The sequence below is a fragment of the Ranitomeya imitator genome, chromosome 8 (genome assembly GCF_032444005.1).
Source record: "Ranitomeya imitator isolate aRanImi1 chromosome 8, aRanImi1.pri, whole genome shotgun sequence".
Lineage (NCBI taxonomy): Eukaryota > Metazoa > Chordata > Amphibia > Anura > Dendrobatidae > Ranitomeya > Ranitomeya imitator.
This window is the reverse complement of record NC_091289.1, coordinates 172,833,279-172,854,597: the sequence shown is the minus strand read 5'-3', so window position 1 is coordinate 172,854,597 and position 21,319 is coordinate 172,833,279. Positions and strand designations below refer to the sequence as shown.

General features: G+C 45.3%; 1 protein-coding gene across 2 annotated transcripts; it reads left to right on the top strand.

Annotated features, from left to right (window-relative positions):
• The first annotated feature begins 4,938 nt into the window (after positions 1–4,938).
• Positions 4,939–20,966, top strand: BTF3L4 (basic transcription factor 3 like 4). Of its 2 annotated transcripts, none has more exons than XM_069737909.1 (6): positions 4,939–5,059; positions 12,488–12,548; positions 15,251–15,364; positions 17,216–17,417; positions 19,287–19,346; positions 20,548–20,966. In XM_069737909.1, exons 2-6 carry the CDS (start codon positions 12,495–12,497, stop codon positions 20,592–20,594), a joined length of 477 nt encoding a protein of 158 aa, XP_069594010.1. In that variant the 5' UTR covers positions 4,939–5,059; positions 12,488–12,494; the 3' UTR covers positions 20,595–20,966. The 2 variants fall into 2 exon arrangements, with proteins under 2 accessions (XP_069594010.1, XP_069594011.1); XM_069737910.1 differs by having other exon boundaries at positions 4,997–5,053.
• The last annotated feature ends 353 nt before the right edge of the window (positions 20,967–21,319 follow it).

Here is a 21,319-nt window from a genome sequence, read left to right as displayed (position 1 = left end):
GGAGCGGCTCAGACAGGCTCTACAACAACGTACACTCCACGCGTGTGACCGATACGTGGGTCCTCCGTGTGTGCAGACCGTATAATACATGCCGTGCTTACAACTGCTGCACCGATCCTCTCCTTTCCACAAGATCCGTTGCATTTCTGCTTCACATCGCAGCAGAGGCCCCTGTGATTACTATGGGCCCCTGTGGTTACTATGGACCCCTGTGGTTACTATGGACCCCTGTGATGACTATGGGGACCCCTGTGATTACTATGGGCCCCTGTGATGACTATGGAGGACCCCTGTGATGACTATGGAGGACCCCTGTGATGACTATGGAGGACCCCTGTGATGACTATGGGCCCCTGTGATGACTATGGGCCCCTGTGATGACTATGGGCCCCTGTGATGACTATGGGCCCCTGTGATGACTATGGGCCCCTGTGATGACTATGGGCCCCTGTGATTACTATGGACCCCTGTGATGACTATGGGCCCCTGTGATGACTATGGGCCCCTGTGATTACTGTGGGCCCCTGTGATGACTGTGGGCCCCTGTGATGACTGTGGGCCCCTGTGATTACTATGGACCCCTGTGATTACTATGGGCCCCTGTGATGACTATGGGCCCCTGTGATTACTATGGGCCCCTGTGATTACTATGGGCCCCTGTGATGACTATGGAGGACCCCTGTGATTACTATGGACCCCTGTGATGACTATGGAGGACCCCTGTGATTACTATGGGCCCCTGTGATGACTATGGGCCCCTGTGATGACTATGGGCCCCTGTGATGACTATGGGCCCCTGTGATGACTATGGGCCCCTGTGATGACTATGGGCCCCTGTGATGACTATGGACCCCTGTGATGACTATGGGCCCCTGTGATGACTATGGGCCCCTGTGATGACTATGGGCCCCTGTGATTACTATGGGCCCCTGTGATGACTATGGGCCCCTGTGATGACTATGGGCCCCTGTGATGACTATGGGCCCCTGTGATTACTATGGGCCCCTGTGATGACTATGGGCCCCTGTGATGACTATGGGCCCCTGTGATGACTATGGGCCCCTGTGATTACTATGGACCCCTGTGATTACTATGGACCCCTGTGATTACTATGGGCCCCTGTGATTACTATGGACCCCTGTGATTACTATGGGCCCCTGTGATTACTATGGGCCACTGTCCTTTTTTAGAGCAAGCAACATTTTTCTTCCATTCTAAAAAGTGAACGTCAGCTGTAACTGCGCCCCGGCACTGACTGCCAGCAGGATCAGCATTAGGGGCGGCTGTCAGTCAGTGCTGGGGCCGCAGGTACAGCTGCCAATCTCCATACACAGAGTGGAGCCTGAACCCACGCCGGTGCCACCCGTGACTGAAGCCCAAACAGCGGGGATTACATGTGCCTGCGCCAGATTGGATCAGAACGCTGTCAACCTACAGATTAACCCCATATCTGCAGGTTAAGAGTGTTTTTTCATGTGACAGGTTCCCTGTAAGGGTATGTGCACACGCTGCGGATTTTGCTGCGGATCCGCAGCAGATTTGACGCTGTGGATCCGCAGCAGTTTTCCCTAAGTTTACAATACCATGTAAACCTATGGGAAAAAAACCCGCTGTGCACATGCTGCGGAAAAATCAGCGCGGAAAACGCTGCGGATTATTTTCTGCAGCATGTCCATTCTTTGAGCGGATTCCGCAGCGGTTTTACAACTGCACCAATAGGAAACTGCAGTTGAAAATCCGCAGTGGAATCCGCAGAAGAAACCGCAATAAAATCTGCAGTGGTTTTGCACTGCAGATTTTCCAAATCCGCTGCGGAAAAATCCGCAGCAAAATCCGCAGCGTGGGCACATACCCTAAGTGTGAACATAAAGCAGATGATCATTTCTGTTACTTTGTGGTAAGCATTATGGGCAGGTCAGTGGTAAATGGCAGGGGCAGGCAGAGTAGGTGGCTGCAAAGGGCTCCAGCAAGTAGGGAGGAAAATACACTGGAAATATGTTGCAAAATACAGACAAAAAAAACCCATAATTTATTCATCTTTAGCCCATGAAGAGTTTATGCTGCAAACTTGATGCAGGAAATTCTGTAAAGGGCTTGTTCTATGGATCTCGCACACCCTGTGTGTGGGGTTGTCCGTCAGTCACTATGCGCTATGCCTAAAGGCCAATGGCGGAGCTTGTGGGCCCCAATTCAAAATCCCCAACATGGACCCCAACCATCACAGGTCTCGAATAGTAATAGTTTTTTTCCTATGGGGTAAAGGAATTTTTGAGGCCCTCTAGGCCCCAGCACCCAGGTGTGCTTGTAACCCCTGCACCTATTATGGTTGCACTCCAGCTAAAGGCAAACCCCCAGCACCGCTGCAGACAATCTTCCAACACTGGCGCTGGTCTCAGGACGTTATCTGCAGAGTCACCTGGAAAAGGAGCTCGGAAACATATTTATTTCGGAGGTTTGGTCAGTATTCATTCTGGAGTGTAATAAAGGGGCTTACATGCGTCATTTGTGATGTACATTCTCTGGGTTGAGGAAGTGTCTCATATCTCAGAATTTGGTTATGTGGTGCCTCTGAATTGCCATGGCAGCCGGAGGTTTACGGAAGCACACCGATGCCCCCCGTGACTGCGCTTCATGGGAGAATGTCGTCTTCAATATGCAGCGCAAGCGCTCAAATAATTGCAGCTGCCAGTTCACTATGGGAACTGAAAAAAAGTGAAAAGTAACAAGAACAATGTGAAAAAAATAATATATATACAGTATGTTAACACTTCTCTTTTTACTTTTCACATTTTACTCTTTCACTATATATATACAGTATATACAGTACAGACCAAAAGTTTGGACACACCTCATTTAAAGATTTTTCTGTATTCTCATGACTGAAAATTGTACATTCACACTGAAGGCATCAAAACTATGAAATAACACATGTGGAATTATATACTTAACAAAAAAGTGTGAAACAACTGAAAATATGTCTTATATTCTAGGTTCTTCAAAGTAGCCACCTTTTGCTTTGATGACTGCTTTGCACACTCTTGGCATTCTCTTGATGAGCTTCAAGAGGTGGTCACCGGGAATGGTTTTCACTTCACAGGTGTGCCCTGTCAGGTTTAATAAGTGGGATTTCTTGCCTTAAGCCGCTTTCACACGTCAGTGGCTCCGGTACGTGAGGTGACAGTTTCCTCACGTACCGGAGACACTGACTCACGTAGACACATTAAAATCAATGTGTCTCTGCAGATGTCAGCGTGTTTTCACAGACCGTGTGTCCGTTTGAAAAACACGGAGACATGTCAGTGTTCGTGGGAGCGCACGTATTACACGGACCCATTAAAGTCAATGGGTCCGTGTAAAACACGTACCGCCCACGGATGCTGTCCGTGTGCAGTCCGTGTGCTGTGCAGGAGACAGCGCTACAGTTAAGCGCTGTGCCCCCATTGGAGGCAGGAGAAGCTGCGGCGAGGAGAGGAAGCAGCGAGGGAGCCGGGTAAGTATTTTATTAACAGCGGGGGGGGGGGGGGGGGGGAATGGTGCATAGGGGGTGGGAGGGGGTTGGGGACAGGGATCTTTTTTTAAACACCAAAAAAAACAAAAGAAAGATTTTTCATATCTTCTCTCCAGCGAACGCTGCTGGAGAGAAGAAATGAATGGCGGCTTCAGCACCAGATGCAGGGGACAGCGCTTAACTGTAGCGCGGTCTCCTGCACGGTGCGTGTCGTACCCAGTCGGCACACGGGCGGCATACGGATGCCGCACGTGTGCCACACTGATGTGCCATGTGAGCACATGGACACGGATAATTCCGGTACCGATTTTTCCGGTACCGAAATTATCTGGACGTGTGGGACAGGCCTTATAAATGGGGTTGGGACCATCAGTTGTGTTGAGCAGAAGAAGTCTGGTGGATACACAGCTGATAGTCCTACTGAATAGACTGTTAGAATTTGTATTATGGCAAGAAAAAAGCAGCTAAGTAAAGAAAAACGAGTGGCCATCAATACTTTAAGAAATGAAGGTCAGTCAGTCCGAAAAATTGGGAAAACTTTGAAAGTGTCCCCAAGTGCAGTTGTAAAAACCATCAAGAGCTACAAAGAAACTGGCTCACATGAGGACCGCCCCAGGAAAGGAAGACCAAGAGTCACCTCTGCTTCTGAGGATAAGTTTATCCGAGTCACCAGCCTCAGAAACTGGCTCACATGAGGACCACCATGAAAATACAGTCATGAAAATACAAAGAAATCTTTAAATGAGAAGGGGTGTCCAAACTTATGCTCTGTACTGTACATATAAACCATCTTACCTAAGTTACAAATACATTACAAATAGCATATTTGGCCTCAGCCTGTGCCCAAAAGTCCGATCTCACAAAATATAGAATGATATAACCCGTATGGGTTAGAAAAAAACAGAACAGCAGAATTGGGGTTTTTTATTTGGTTGCCGCACCTCCCCAGAAAATGCAATAAAAAATGATCAAAATGTCGTATGTGGCCCAGAATGCTGCCAATAAGAAAACAGAGTATCGGGTCTGTAAAACTCGTGACGCAAACGTTTATTAATTTATCTTTTTACAAATATGTGATTTTTTTATTAACTAGTAAAATATAAAACTCTCCGCTGTTTGTTATCGCCGCGATCGTACTGACGTGGAAAATCGTGTTATTTTTGATGCACAATGAATGTCGTTCGCCATTTTTTATTCCCGCTGTTGTCACTTCTCCGGAGTTGTCAAGTATGTGAAAACGAGACTAAAGGAGTGAATGTGTTTCCACATGGAGAGACCGTGCTCTGCTGGAACTTGTGGTGCCACTCCATACTATTGCGGGGTATTGATGAGCCCATGGCGCAGACATAGAGGGGAGAGACGCCTAGTCTTGGGCCGCATCATTGGTTGCCATAGAAACAGAATAGCTCCCTGGCTCAGAAGCGCAGCGGGATGACGTCATGCGCTCGGTTGTGGCTCCGCCCCCAGCGTGCGAGGCGTCGTTACGTTCCGCCCATCATCCTTTATCGCCATCTTGATTACCTCGTGTAGGAGCGGAGCTGTGAGGTAAAGGTGAGTGGCGCTCCGGGGCTCGGTTATACCGCTCTACGTCCCCCGGGGAGCAGCAGGGGGTTGTGTCCGGAGGGGGCTGTGTGTGGAGACGGTCGCGTTACCGGCTAGAGGAGGCAGCAGGGAGGAGAGGCCGGAGGGCCCGGGGCTGACTGGGAGGATGGCTTTAGAATAGGCCGTTCTGGTGTGACTCTGCGGGTTGTAAAGGCGCAGACATGGCGGCTCCCGGGGAGGGTCTGCAGTGGGTGCGGATCTGGTGCGACATTTTCCCCTGGCCATAAAAAGTCGCAACGAGTTGCTTGTGCTGCGGCCTGAGCCCCCCTGATACCAGGTACAGTGGTCTCCTGTACACTCCTGTACGCTGGATTTATCAGTTGTGGCTTTTTTTTTCTTTTTTTTTGCCCAAAATGAATCAAAATAGGAGAAAGTCGTTCTAGAGCTTAATATTTTAGTTTCCAACCGCACAAACCATTCTGACAGGGGGGCTGCAGACATGTCACCTGCAGTTAGGCTATGTTCACATTTGCGTTGTGCGATATTGCGTCCTTTTTTGCTGAAATTTGGATGCAAAAAAAAAATGCAACTTGCTGCATCCTCTGCGCCCCACGCTTGCGGCAAAAAAAAACGCATGCGTCGCAAAACGCAGCACAACGCATGTCCATGCGCCCCCATGTTAAATATAGGGGCGCATGACGCATGCTGCGCCCGACGCAGCCCGGCAGAACGCAAATGTGAACGTAGCCTTAGTTACACCAAATATTCCAGACTATCAGTCGCGTACTCCGCTGTGGCTTGTTAACATCTCGCAACGCACTGAAGGACACTCGAGTTAGGGGGCTACCGAAATAGATGGTGACCTGCCTTCCATGCTTGTGGAAATATGAACACTAGCAGTAGCTCACGTGACCCTACACAACTTATTAAAGGGTTTAAAAAAACACAAAACCCGGAACTGGCCGTATTCTTCTACAGAAGCACAAGTGGGTTTTGCTTATTTAGTTTTTCCCGTCTTCATAGATTGATATTGTCGGATAGCGATTGTCAGCGAGTTAATTTGCTGCATAAACTTCTCCCTCCGTTCTTTAGATGTTAATACTGTTCTGTTATCTCTGGCTCGTTGCCTTTGAGACCGGCCACCGCTGCTAAGACCGTAGAACATGCGCAGCGCTTGCAAGCTCTTTTTCTATGGAGTCTGCTAGTGCTGCTCCGAGGCTGGGCAGCGCGGTCGGGTCTTCATCCCGGTCAGATCGCATCAGTGGTGGTCGGTCTCTTCAGCAACGAGCTGAAAACAAAGCTGTTATAATCTGAGGAGCGGTTGCAAATTGAGTTTGTTCCAAAATCTCTCTAGTCTGAGGATGGGAATAATCCTTTAAAGGGAACCTGTCACCTTGTTTGCCCCATATGAGATACGGCCACCACCTTTCAGCCCTCTTATGCAGCATTCTAATATACCCCCCGATCCGGCCTGCAACAAAAGAAAAACATCTTCGGTCATACTCAAGGGCAGCATGGTGGCTCAGTGGTTAGCAGTGCAGCCTTGCAGCGCCGGAGTCCTGGGTTCAAATCCCACCCAGGACAACATCTACAAGGAGTTTGTATGTTCTCTCTGTTTGCGTGGGTTTCCTCTGGGTTCTCCGGTTTCCTCCCACATTCCTAAGACATACTGATAGGGAATTTAGATTGTGAGCCCCATCGGGGACAGGGATGATAATGTGTGCAAACTGTCAAGCGCTGCACAATATGTTGGTGCTATATAAATAAAAGATTATTATTTTTACTCACCTGCAGGATGTTCGGGTTCAAAGGTCGTCGCTGTTTTGGTCCTGTTTCTTTTCTTTCTATGCCATTCTTCTTGCATACGTTCTGCAGTACTTTACTCTCCCCTAGTCGGGGCACAGAAGTAGGCAGGAGCACAATGCCAAATCTCATGGGTCACACCTGGTGACGGGTTCTTTTTTTTAATATAGCGAGGATTTTCCTAACCCACCAGGGCGGAGTGCCAACTGCATCACCAATGCAAATGACTTGGGCTATAACATGAGTTTGATTTAAAAATATATCAAACAAATAAAAAGAAATTTGAAGTTAACTTAAAAAAAAAGTGGATTAAATAATTAATACAGATTAGATAAGTCAATGTTAGAACCATTTTTACTTCAGTAAAAAAAAAAAGTGTAAACACAATAATGAATGAGTAATATCTTATGGTGTAAGAAAAATATTCTGCTTTACTTATATAGCGCTTTTCTGCAACGCTTTAGACATCATCGCTGTCCCCATTGGGGCTCACAATCTACATTCCCCATCAGTAGGTCTTTGGAGTGTGGGAGGAAACAGGAGAACCTGGAGGAAGCCCACACAAACACGGGGAGAACATACAAGCTACTTGCAGATGTTGTCCTTGGTGGGATTTAATCCAAGGACTATAGAGCAATAATGCTAACCACTGAGCCACATGTGTTATATATGAACCTCCATTAACCTGATGAGGGGGATCCCAAAACTACTACCCTCATAACACCAGTTTCACATGTTCAAGTTTGACTATCTAGACTAGCTGTGGGTCTTCTCCCCAAAGTCAACAGTCCCCTCTGTATGTCACTGACGCCGTTTAGCATTCACTATGTAATTTTTGGGTATTATAATAGGACATCACATTTCCATAGACGATACCCGAGATCTGTCCAGTGCCCGGCCCGAGGATGTGTGCACTTTTAAAGGACATTTGGACAGCTGCCCCTATGTTGCGGATAGAACAAATTGATTCTTTACAAGCTAGTGGATTCCTTGTACTTTTTGGTTATTAATAGAGCCTTGTAGATTGAGCTGATCTGCGACAAAGGGTGAGGATAGTACTGCACTACGTTTAGCAGATCTGGATTCGTCAATGTGGATGCGTGAATAGTTCCATTAATTTCTATGGGAATGTGCGTCCCCTTAGGTTATTGGTGCAGTGGATTGACCAGAAGGAAGGTCCTGCCGCAGGTTACAGTAACAGCAGTGTGGATGGCACTTTACAACATCCCGTCCATATTCTGCAAAGAAAATGTGATTCCAGATTTCTACCTTTGCCATGCAGCAAAGTTAGTAGTATTCATTGCATCTTGCTCTAAAGCTTTCTGCCAGTAACATGGGCATGGGTAACATACCAGTCACAAGCTGTGGCAAAAGGATCGTAACTGCAATTGTTCCGTCTTCATACTGTTTCCGTATTTTTGGTCCCCTGTTAACATGGGGCAATGTGCTGCCGACATCAAATTAGAATTTTTTCCCCCTTTTATATATATATATATATATTAGAATAGATATTATCTCTTTTCCACTGGTCATTCATCATCATGACCATGTGAAAGGGTCTTAACATTCAACCTGTAGCAATAGCTTTTCTTGTCCATCTGACAACTATTCCCCCTGACTTCCATGTAGGCATTTACCCACAGCCCAAAGGATCATACGTGTTGTTATATTGGAGATAGGAGAGTTGTCTGCTGGCGGTTTACTCCCTCTGTTTGCTTATCTCCTGAGAGAACAAGACAGGACATGACACTTTAAAATCCAACAGACTAACAATTTTCTTGGCGTCTGCTGTCAAGGAAGTGTCAGGACCTCCCGATAAACTAGATCAGGGTTTCTAAACCTTTTTCTACCGAGGGCTGACAGGACTGGAGTCTTTAAAGCCAAACTTCCCGACTCCTCAATTTCCATGACACCAAAATGGACTCCCGACTCCGCAGCCCTGGCACGGACGTGCATATTTCTCCGTACGCTTCTTTAGCTTGCAATCCCCATTAATTAATTTTTCGCCTCATGACAAACTGTGTAGTTATAACGCTGAAAGTTTCTTTTTAAGTGCAGTCACAACTACATGTGTGTTTGTTGCATTTTTGCATTTTTTTTTTTTTTTTTTATGTGTAAACTGCAATAACACTTGGCTTTTATGCAGTTTTTTCCGCACCGTCGGATTAGACCCTAAGTTTAGTTGCTCTTCTGTTCCTCTGTAGTAAAAACGTGATCCTCCCTGGGGATAGTAGTGACCGCTCTCTGACCCTGACAACTGAGAAATGCTGATCTGGTGCTTCCATTTTTTGTCTGCTCCCTGCCATTTGCTTTTCTTTACAACAGGATTTTGCTTTATTCTGCGGAGAGCATAGTGATTACCTGATGTCTGGATGAAATAAATCCTCCCGGGATATTTCCCACCACTAGCGACATGTATCCACTCTTAATTAAAATCTCCTCTGGGTGGAGCAGGGTTAGGTAGGCTGGGTGACGCTGGCAAGTTTGTAGCTTGGGATTTGTGCATTACTATTAATTGCCCTATAAAGAGATGCTGAAAGGTTTCCAGACAATGACACTTTGTGATGGGCATGCAATAATTGCAACCTATATTCAGCCTAGCAATCACTCTCAGCGTTTTGCTTGTTAGGTTATTTTTAAGCTTGCTTAATAATCACTGTTCTCGGCAGCACATAATCCTGTGTAATCTGAGCATGTGCTGCCTAGAACATGACCTGACGTGAATTTGTGCGGTAAAATATTCCAGGTCGCACGTCGTCTGCTGATTCCAGCGATTCTCTGGTCCCTTTCTTGCATCAGGTGACTTCAGCTTTTTCTTTCCTGCTCACACCTCGGAACATATGTGTAAGTCTGAGGTCCTTGTTCTAAGTCTTTACATAGAGAAAGTGACTTCTGGCCCACACAGAAGATACTGTAGTGATCCGGCTGGTGATGGTTCTAGTCACCTGATCCATATGAGGACGAAGCAGCGCTGGAAACAGCAGAAGGTGGCTATTGGCCTTTTAACCCTCCGTCACATACAATATTCGGACTAACGAGTTCACATACAATGTGCCTGTCAGGCGCCTGCTGGAAAAATACCTATAATATCTAATGTTTGCAATTTCAGTGCTCTAAAAGTGATCAGTGACCTTCATAGGGATGTAATAAAAGAGACTACACATAATCAGTTGCAAAAAAAAAACATTTACTTAACATAAAACTAATAACTATGAAATACAAACTTTTCAAAACTCCCGCCAAATAGTCCCCAGTTCGACTCTCTCAAAAAAATGTACAAAGAAAATTTTTGAACACAAACTTAATTTTAAGGTACCTTAAGTACTATTAAAAACATATTCAATCAGAAGTAGATGCTGAGGTTTCCCCAGAAAAGTCACACTTGCAGAGCAAATAGCAAGAATTACACACCATTTTTGCATGTGTCAGGCAAATTGCTTTATGACATTTGAGACATTCATAATTTGAAAGCCTTCTGGTTGTGCTTTCCGTTTGGCAGGTGGTGCATCTCCTTCTTTTGTGAGGTGGTGCAGATGGTGACTTTTCACCATCATCTTCTGGGCGGAACCTTTTGAGCTGAACTTGAAGGCGAGAGGGGATACCGATTGTTTTCACGCTTCTCCTGCGTAGCTCTCCAAGTACTAGTTCATGGGCCAATTTTTTCAGATACAATCGTCTACGGAGTGGTTCAAGCTTGTTTTCAAGATAAATTACTTGTGAATTTATACCACCCAAATTCAACATAGCAAAAAATATGACCATTGGCCAGTGTTTGATGTTTCTGCTGACGTTGAAAGTGGAGCACATCTGATCTGCTGTATCCACACCCCCTTTGGTGGCATTGTAAAATGTAATTATCTCCGGTTTTTTTTCTGCCCCAGTCCCAGGATCGATGGCAGCATCATCATGAAGTGTTGATAGAAGAAGTACGATTTTTTTTGGCATGTGGTACATAGGAAACTAAAGCCTTTCCATTATGGAATGCAAACATACTGCTGTACTGTTGTCTCTCTTTCACACTTACAAACTGTGGCGGCAATTCCCTTTTGCTTTTTCTTACAGTTCCCACATATGACAGCTTCTGAATTTTCAGATAATCAATCAGATCACAACTTGTAAACCAATTGTCAGCTGTAATATTGCGACCCGATCCAAATAAGGGTTCAGCCAGTCTTTTTACAACATCAATGGGTTTGTTGCTCACACAGTAAGGACCTTCTGGTTGTTTTCCTGCATAAACTTCCAGGTTGTAAGTGTAGGTCTTACTGGCATCAACAAGGACATACATTTTTATTCCATATTTGTTTGGCTTTGATGGAATATATTGACGAAAGGCACATCTACCACGAAAACCAGGGAGCATTTCGTCAACAGTGAGATTCTCTCCAGGGTAATAACTTTGTTTACAGTTTACAACAAATCTTTGAAATATATCACGAATTGGAGCAAGTCGGTCATGTGTTTTGCGTTCGGTTCGGGTAGTTCTGTCGTCAAACCGAAGGCAACGAATTAGAATCTTGAATCTGTTTATGGACATAACAAGGCTAAATTTTTCAACTCCATCCCCATCTTTACCCCAAAGTTCCTCCAAACTTTGTCTATTTGCCCTATAAGCTCCTGCAAGGTACAGTAATCGAAAAAAAGCACGCAGTTCTATTTCATCTGTGGGCTTGATGGTTCTGTTGCAGATGTACTTGTCCTTTATAATGTCTATATATTGGTTGGTATATGTGACAATAGAGTCCAGAATGTCATCTGTAAATATACTGTTCCAGCATTCAACTGCAGTTTTTGCATTACGTGCAGTTCCTATTACTGCAGGAAGGTGAGTAATAATGTTTAAAGGTTCCCTACGTTTTTTCTGGAATGGCTTCTTGTTCCATTTAGTATTTTTATCTTTTCCAATATAATATAATCCAACTTCTTCATCCTCACCACTGTCACCATCTTGCTGTTTCAGAATCCAGGACACATTCTTCCACCTCATCATGAGAATCAATCTCACTTTCCTCTCCTAAATCCTCATTCAGTGTGAGGTCTCTATCATCTAACAGCATGTTTGTTACTTCCTCAACATCAAGTTGTTTGGATAAATTGTACATTTTCCTCTCCATTTCAGCAGATAATCTGAAGCAAGAGAAGGAATATGTTAGGGAACTACTGTATATGCCTGAGCAGCACACTTTCTTTTATAAAATCTCCCTTATTTCTATGAAATATCCTCACATTTTGTGCTATACATTCATAAAACAAGCTAAATAAACTATTGTGATGAATAAAAACATAAAATACCAACCTTACTGAATGTGACGTATTCACATACAATGAGCCTGAGAGATCTGTGCAGCTATATCCTCTCCCCTGAAGCTCTGAAATCCAACTGTGATATCAGGTTTCACAGACCTTCAAGAGACAGGAGACTACCTGGAGGGAGGGGGTTTCCTCACAATCTGGTGAGGAAGGAGAAATGAAAGTAAAAGAGAAGCGCCTGTCAGATCAGTTGTATGTGACGGAGGGTTAATAGCTCTAAATGAGCTACTTATGTATTGTGCCCACAGATATGTCATTTATGGAGATGTTTAGTCTGCTCATGATTATTATTTTTCTTTTAATTAATTTTGAATTTATTTGTAGGTTCACCATGAATCAAGAAAAACTAGCAAAACTTCAAGCTCAGGTCCGGATAGGTGGTAAGGTGAGTATCCATATATATAACGGTTTGTGAATCTGTGAACCCTCTTCCTTTTTTTTTTTTCCCCCGTTCCTTACGGTGTTGCTGAATATGCTTGAGCTCTTCATGCATATTCGATAGCTGTCGCCTATTTCTGACGACCCTCCTAAGCAGCTGAGCTCGCATATTTATTTCAGAATGTTGGGATAATTATATACTAAGGATTGGGAATTCTAAAACCTAGTGCATTGTGGGCTCTGCCAATACATATTTAGTATTTCTAAATTTATAGGTTCATCTAAATTTCAACTAATGTATACAGACAACTTTTATACTTCATTATTGTGAGCTAGGAACAATTAACTGGTGCTGCAGCTCATCTCCCACTGAAGTGAATTGATCTGAGCTTCCGCACCCGAGAGCAGCCACTACACGGTGAGCAGAGCTTTGTACACTTCAGTACCCAAGAGCAGCCACTACACAGAACAGAGCTTTGTACACTTCAGTACCCGAGACCAGCCACTACACGGTGAGCAGAGCTTTGTACACTTCAGTACCCGAGAGCAGCCACTACACGGTGAGCAGAGCTTTGTACACTTCAGTACCCGACAGCAGCCACTACACGGTGAGCAGAGCTTTGTACACTTCAGTACCCGAGAGCAGCCACTACACGGTGAGCAGAGCTTTGTACACTTCAGTACCTGAGAGCAGCCACTACACGGTGAGCAGAGCTTTGTGCACTTCAGTACCCGAGAGCAGCCACTACACGGTGAGCAGAGCTTTGTACACTTCAGTACCCAAGAGCAGCCACTACACAGAACAGAGCTTTGTACACTTCAGTACCCGAGACCAGCCACTACACGGTGAGCAGAGCTTTGTACACTTCAGTACCCGAGAGCAGCCACTACACGGTGAGCAGAGCTTTGTACACTTCAGTACCCGACAGCAGCCACTACACGGTGAGCAGAGCTTTGTACACTTCAGTACCCGAGAGCAGCCACTACACGGTGAGCAGAGCTTTGTACACTTCAGTACCTGAGAGCAGCCACTACACGGTGAGCAGAGCTTTGTGCACTTCAGTACCCGAGAGCAGCCACTACACGGTGAGCAGAGCTTTGTACACTTCAGTACCCGAGAGCAGCCACTACACGGTGAGCAGAGCTTTGTACACTTCAGTACCTGAGAGCAGCCACTACACGGTGAGCAGAGCTTTGTGCACTTCAGTACCCGAGAGCAGCCACTACACGGTGAGCAGAGCTTTGTACACTTCAGTACCCGAGAGCAGCCACTACACGGTGAGCAGAGCTTTGTACACTTCAGTACCCGAGAGCAGCCACTACACGGTGAGCAGAGCTTTATACACTTCAGTACCCGAGAGCAGCCACTACACGGTGAGCAGAGCTTTGTACACTTCAGTACCCGAGAGCAGCCACTACACACTGGTGCAATTTTTTTTTTGTTTGTTTGTTTTTTTTTTTTTTTTAACAAAGTTTGAATTTTTTTTTCACCACTTAGATAAAGAACCTAGACATGTTTGGTGTCTATGAACTCGTAATGACCGTTCAGTTTTAGCATTTAGTGAACATAGTAAAAAAGCAAAACATAAAAAAAACTGTGGGATTGCACTTATTTGCAATTTTTCCATAGTTTGAATTTTTTTCCCGTTTTTTCCTGTACACGAAATGTTAAAACCAATGGTGGTGTTAAAAAGAACTACTCGTCTTGCAAAGAAAACAAGCCCTCACATGGCCATTTTGACCAAAAAGTAAAAAAGTTATGACTCTTGGAATAAGGGAGCAAAAAATGAAAATGCAATACCAAAAATACCTCTAGTCGTTAGGGGGTTAACAAACGGGAGCCAGGGCAGAACACTTGTCTGAAAAAGGGTCAACTGTTTATCATTAAATGCCAAAACTGAGAAATATTTTGGGCTTCAAAGCAAAACTTATAGCAGCCAGTAGTTGGAAGCCCATTTCTCAACCACAGTCAGCTGCCACCAATCCCAAGAATAAATGAATGCCCCATCTGAATGTAGAGGTGGCCAGACGTGTGCGCTCTGCTCCATTCATTGTCTATGGGACTGCTGGAGATGGCTGGGTACGGTGCTCAGCTTTTCACAGCAGTCCCTTAAAAAAAAAAAAATAAATAAAAAAATGAATGGAGCAGAGTACACATATCCAGACATTTCAGAACACGGTTAACAGTGAGGGTCTCGGCAGTCGGACTCAGCCGATTAGCAAGTTTTTACCTTGGTTGTGTTCTTTTTGGACAATCCCTAAAGCGTTACTCATCCTTTCACCTATGGATAGGATAGGTAATGTGTTACTGATCGCTGGGCTTTCACACAGATATCCCCCACCCCCCCAGCTATTTCGAGAACAGGGGTCCCCAAGTCCCATACATGCTGCTGCTCCATTGTCAGCGATGGTTTAATCCAGTGCTCTGCCATCTCCTACACTCCTGTCGGCATTGAGTGGCGCAGCAAACCACATGACCTGCACTTTATTCGCACGGGGGAGATTCAAGAGACCCCTGTTCTCCTTATCGTAGGGGGTCCCAGCGATCAGTCACCTCGATCAGAAACTTCTAACCCACCCCATGATGGAATTGCAGAAAGCTGTGCAGCAGTGTTAACAAGCTCTCTATAGCGCTGACACAGGGGTTAACATCCACAGGTAATGGCTTATATTTGTATTTCACTGAGGACCATATTTGTCTCCCTCTAGGGAACAGCCCGCAGAAAGAAGAAGGTTGTACACAGAACAGCGACAGCAGATGACAAGAAACTTCAGAGCTCGCTCAAGAAACTGGCAGTAAATAACATTGCTGGTATTGAGGAAGTAAGCGGTCTTAATAATTGCAGCCCTATTAAGAAGTAAAGGTTTGGTCTTAAGCTCTGCCCTTGCTTCTCCTCCAAACCAGAATGTCTTGTTCCAGTACAGGCACAGTGGCTGAAGTTTTTTACTTTATGCCCTAATATGCCTTATGCCCTCATACCACTGGATCTATCTGCCGCATTTGATACTGTGGATCACCAGCTCCTTCTCACTATGCTCCGCTCCATAGACCTCAAGGACACAGCCCTCTCCTGGTTCTCCTCCTATCTCTCTGACCGCTCCTTCACTGTATATTTTGCCGGCTCCTCTTCCTCTCCTCGTCCCCTTACTATCGGGGTTCCGCAGGGCTCAGTCTTGGGCCCCCTCCTTTTCTCTCTATACACTGCCCCTATTGGACAAACAATCAGCAGATTTGGGTTCCAGTACCATCTCTATGCTGACGACACCCAATTATACACTTCTCCCCTGACATCAACCCCACTCTAATTCAAAATACCAAGGATTGTCTGTCTGCTGTCTATAACATCATGTCCACCCTCTATCTGAAACTAAATCTCTCCAAAACTGAACTACGTGTTTCTCGCTTCTACTAACCTCACTCTACCCAACATCGAAATTACCCTGGAGGGTTCAACCATAACTCCCAAGCAGCATGCCCGCTGTCTTGGGGTCATATTCGACACCGAACTGTCCTTGATTCCCTATATCCAATCGCTCACTCGCTCCTGTCACCTGCATCTTAAAAACATCTCCAGAATCCGACCTTTTCTCACCTTTGAAACTGCTAAGACTCTTACTGTCGCTCTTATTCATTCTCGTCTGGACTATTGCAACTCTCTTCTGATCGGTCTCCCTCTTTCCAAACTTTCTCCTCTTCAATCCATCTTGAATGCGGCAGCCAGGGTCATATTTCTGTCCTGGCGCTTCACCGATGCCTCCATCTTGTGCCAGTCATTACACTGGCTACCCATTTGCTACAGGGTCCAGTATAAACTCATCTCTCACCCACAAAGCTCTCCACAGTTCTGCACCGCCTTATATCTCCTCTCTCATCTATCGCCCTACATGTGCCCTCCGTTCTACAAATGACCTAAGACTAACATCCCCCCGTAATCCGAACCTCGCACCTCCGTCTCCAAGACTTCTCTCGTGCTGCGCCAGCTCTCTGGAATGCACTTCCCCAGACGATCAGACTGATGCCTAGCCCCAACCTATTCAAGCGCGCTTTAAAAACCCATCTCTTCAAACAATCCTACCACATCAACTACTCAGTAAACTAACTTTGTCCTGTTCCCTCCTTCCAAATATTATCTGCATGTGAATCTGCACCCTACTATTCATCTGTCCCCACACCCTCCATGCACACGATAACTGCGCTGCACTGATGACCGGATAACTGCACTGCACTGCGCTGATGACCGGATCATACAGCTTTATGTGAAAATCCCTATTTATTATAATTGCCAGACCTGAAATAACAAGCACTTTTCACCTATCGTGTCCCCCCATTTCCTTTTAGATTGTAAGCTTGCGAGCAGGGACCTCACCCCTAATGTCACTGTTTAAATTGTCTTAACTTGTACTAAATTTATTGTCTGTACATGTACCCGCTTAATTGTAAAGTGCTGTGGAATATGTTGGCGCTACATAAATAAAAATTATTACCATTTAGTATAAAATATGTGGCTATCAAGCACCCATGATGTTCTGTACTTGCTGGTGGGTCGTCGTGCATGTGGGCTTCATTTCCGATATCGCTTACTACGTCATGAGACGTGCACATCGTGTTTTAGACAACAGTGATTTGTTTTGTTTTTTTTTCCCCCTAATTTTTTAATCTGATTTACGCCGCAGGTTAATATGATTAAAGACGACGGCACAGTTATCCATTTCAACAACCCCAAGGTTCAGGCTTCCCTCTCTGCCAACACGTTTGCAATTAATGGTCACGCAGAAGCCAAGCAGATCACAGAAATGCTCCCAGGTATCCTAAGTCAACTGGGAGCCGACAGCCTCACAAGTCTCCGCAAGCTAGCCGAACAATTCCCCCGCCAGGGTAAGAGCCCAGAAATAAGTGTATAAGTGCTGTTGTTTATTTGGATTCTGATAGACAAGAATTGTAAACTGGTTGATGCATCTTGTATAGTTTGGGCTACCGTGCAGCTACCAAGTATTTCACAATAAGATCATGTGACGGGGGTTGGCGATGCCCTCATTTCCGGCCGCGCGGCCGGAAGCACCAGTTAAATGCCGCTGTCAGCATTTGACAGCGCCATTTAACTAGTTAATAGCGGCGGGTGAATCGCGATTTCACCCGCCGCTATTGCGGTCACATGTCAGCTGTTCAAAACAGCTGCCATGTCCCGGCTTTGAGGTGGGCTCACCGCCGGAATCCACATCAAAGCAGGGGATCTGACCTCCGCCGTAATAGTACGGTGGAGGTCGGTAAGGGGCTAAAAAGGATTTTCTCAGGAGCGCAGTGCTCCTCTGGTTCTGGGGGTGTGTGCACCTGAAGATTGACAGCTCAGAGCAGCAGCAGCAGCATGGTCTCACCTCTGGGCCGAACTCGGCCCTCTCCCAGGCTATTATCATAGGCAGCTTTACCTCTGCAGCATGGGAGCAGCGCAGGGGGGACTGAAGATGGTTGCATTTCAGCAATCCGGGCTGGCAGCTGCTTCTAAGAGCTACCAACAGGCTGTAAAGCCTGGAGCCTGCAAGCGGTGTGCGTGCTATCTGGGTAATAAACCAGCGTCCTAAGCAATGAGCAGTGAACTATAAAACTAGATTTCTCTGTTTCCGAGGAGAGAACTTTTAGAGCAATCGGTAACTGTTCTTATGAAATGTAATCCCTCTTAGGTGGCTGTGATCACCTGGCTGATCTCACACACGGCTTGGCTTTCACTCATTTCTAAATCTGTCCAGAACTCAGGGTGGCTGTGCTGTAAATACATATATAAATATAGCCAACAGCTGCCGCAGACCTCCATGCTGCCTGCAATGGGTATATTGACACCAGGGTAGCTGCAAATGCAGAGCGAATGCTCGCAGGCTCCAGATAACTTCATTACATGGCCATGAATTAATCACGCTACTCTTGAGCTGACTCCACTTGCATTTCCAGTTTTGCCTGTTTTTTTGCCTCCTCCCTAAGGGTACCGTCACACAGTGCCATTTCGATCGCTACGACTGTACGATTCGTGACGTTCCAGCGATATCGTTACGATATCGCTGTGTCTGACACGCAGCAGCGATCAGGGATCCTGCTGAGAATCGTACGTCGTAGCAGATCATATGGAACTTTCTTTCGTCGCTGGATCTCCTGCTGTCATCGCTAGATCGGTGTGTGTGACACCGATCTAGCGATGCGATCTAGCGAGATGCGTTCGCTTGTAACCAGGGTAAACATCGGGTTCCTAAGCGCAGGGCCGCGCTTAGTAACCCGATGTTTACCCTGGTTACCAGCGTAAATGTAAAAAAAAACAAACAGCACATACTTACATTCCGGTCTCCGTCAGGTCCCTTGCCGTCTGCTTCCCGCACTCAATGACTGCCGGCCGTAAAGTGAAAGCAGAGCACAGCGGTGACGTCACCGCTGTGCTTTCACTTTACGGCCGGCAGTCACTGAGTGCGGGAAGCAAACGGCAAGGGACAGACACCGGAATGTAAGTATGTGCTGTTTGTTTTTTTTTACGCTGGTAACCAGGGTAAACATCGGGGACCTCGGCATCGTTGGTCGCTGGAGAGCTGTCTGTGTGACAGCTCCCCAGCGACCACACTACGATTTACCTACGATCACGGCCAGGTCGTATCGCTGGTCGTGATTGTAGGTAAATCGTATAGTGTGACGGTACCCTTAGATTTCAATAAGACTCTTTTGCAAGGTGATTGTAGCTGATTATTTGTCTCTTCTATAATTGTTTTATAGTATTGGATTGTAAGGCACCGAAACCCGAGGACATAGAAGAGGAGGATGACGATGTCCCGGGTAAGTAACGTTTTGTCTAAAGCTCTATGGAAATAGTGTTCATGACATAAAGCACCAGATTGATCTGTGCGTCAGTTTTTACATGGATCAGCCGCAGATCTGCTGACCCGGGCTCGATATATTCATAATCATGTAGGAGTCTGTAGAGTTTGTCAGGAGAACCTTTGATATGTGAACCGGCCTAAAACAGGCGTTCCTGTAAGAACCAATTATAGATACTTGTGCACATTACATTGTGATAAATTTTCATGATTTTGGGGTAAGTTTTTACAGTGAAAATCCTTTTCAAGATACAGTGGTAATAAAATTTGACTGTAAAAACGTCACATGAGATTTCTGCTATTTCACAGCTTGAAAAAAACTATACTTGTTCCCAAAACGGGTCATACAATTCTTTAAATTTTTATTTGATTGAAAAGGCTTATTCTGTGTCTGTTTCTTTGTTTCTTATTTCTGTATTCGCTATAGTAAATTCCCAAGCCCCAGTACCTGGGATTTATCATGTGTTCATTCCTCCATTCCCAGTCCCTCAGGGTAAACCCTCCCTGTTTTCCCTCGCCCCTCCTGGTTCTGCCGAATTCCCCGTCCTGTCTGGCCGGTTTCCCCCTGCCGCTCATATTATTCATTTCTAAAGACCTGTGGCTTTGCAGATGAAAGATCTTTCCCTTCAAAATCAAGTGACTACTGGTGAAACAATCGCAAAACCTCAGCGGCTAATGGCTTCTCTGTTTTGGCTTCACCTTCATGGAGGTTATCCAGGACTAAACTAGGCTCCTAGTTAAAAAAAAAAAAAAAAAAAAAAAAAAAGTTGGCAACTACCTGCCTGTTCTACCTGGTGCTGGCGCAAAGCAGTCACTGACTGCTCCTACTGGTGATTTCAGCTGCTCACAGAACAATTCTTCTGGGCTGCTCAGTAGTCAGGGCGTTACTTCCAGTGTCATGCTGATTGACAGCCAGCTCCCCGCAGCTGTGCAGCAGGGAGCCAGGTGCCAATCGCTATGACATTGGCAGTGAAGACCCATCAGAGAGGAAGAGAAGCTGCTGTTTGACATGATTTCCATGCAAGCAGCAGAATAGCCTGTAAGAGGTCCGTGACCTCTGCGCTGGGCAGAAACAGGCATGTGATTACCAAATACCTGTCCAATAATGATTGTTTATTTTTTCTTAAATTAACTTTTTTTTTTTTTTTTCCCCTTTACAGAACTTGTAGAGAATTTTGATGAAGCATCAAAAAATGAAGCAAATTGAGAAACTTGTTGCAAACTTTTGGAAGATAACATGGACTTGATTTCAACAAAAAAATCCTAAAAGAAAAAAAAACGGCTGTGTGGTTCCAAAGTTTTCCCATGAAACATCATGTGTTAATAGATCCATAATATAAATATTTTGTATTTTAACAATGCTACTGCAGCATTTTTCTTGCTGTTATTTTGCGTTTTGCACTTTCCTCCCAGGACTTGCCATTTTTTTTCTTTTTTTTTGGAGAGACTGAAAAAAACATAAAAAAACGAAAACGCAACGTTTGGTGTCTGCCCTGCAGTGCCATTTGGTGAGCAGAAAGCTCCAGTAACACTTCTTGTCCTCCGTCTCCTTTCAGTAGAAATAAAACACTTGTTTCAATGTTTTATTTAATTTTTTTCCCCCCTGAAATTATGCAAAGGGTATAAGGAGACAAATCTGAGACTGGAAAAATGTCCTTATAGGGGGATGTGCATGGTTAGAAAAAGGGCCTGCCCCTATACTGTGGGCTGTGACTGGTATTGCAGCTGAGTTTTAGTTACTTGAATGAATTTTAATACTGGATAGCCTATGTCAAAGTGTGGTGAAATATTGAGGAGGGGTAGCTGGCATGCTGCTTAATTTGCAGCATGAATATGTATTTGCAGTGTCATTAATGTGTTGCTAAAACTATATATATTTTTTCTCCATCGCCACATTGGGGGACACAGGACCGTGGGTGTATGCTGCTGCCA

Coding starts and splice junctions, on each gene's coding strand:
- BTF3L4 (XM_069737909.1), top strand. CDS start 12,495: ATGAATCAAGAAAAACTAGCAAAACTTCAAGCTCAGGTCCGGATAGGT. Junction 15,365..17,215: donor ACATTGCTGGTATTGAGGAA/GTAAGCGGTCTT, acceptor TTTACGCCGCAG/GTTAATATGATTAAAGACGA. Junction 17,418..19,286: donor CGAACAATTCCCCCGCCAGG/GTAAGAGCCCAG, acceptor ATTGTTTTATAG/TATTGGATTGTAAGGCACCG.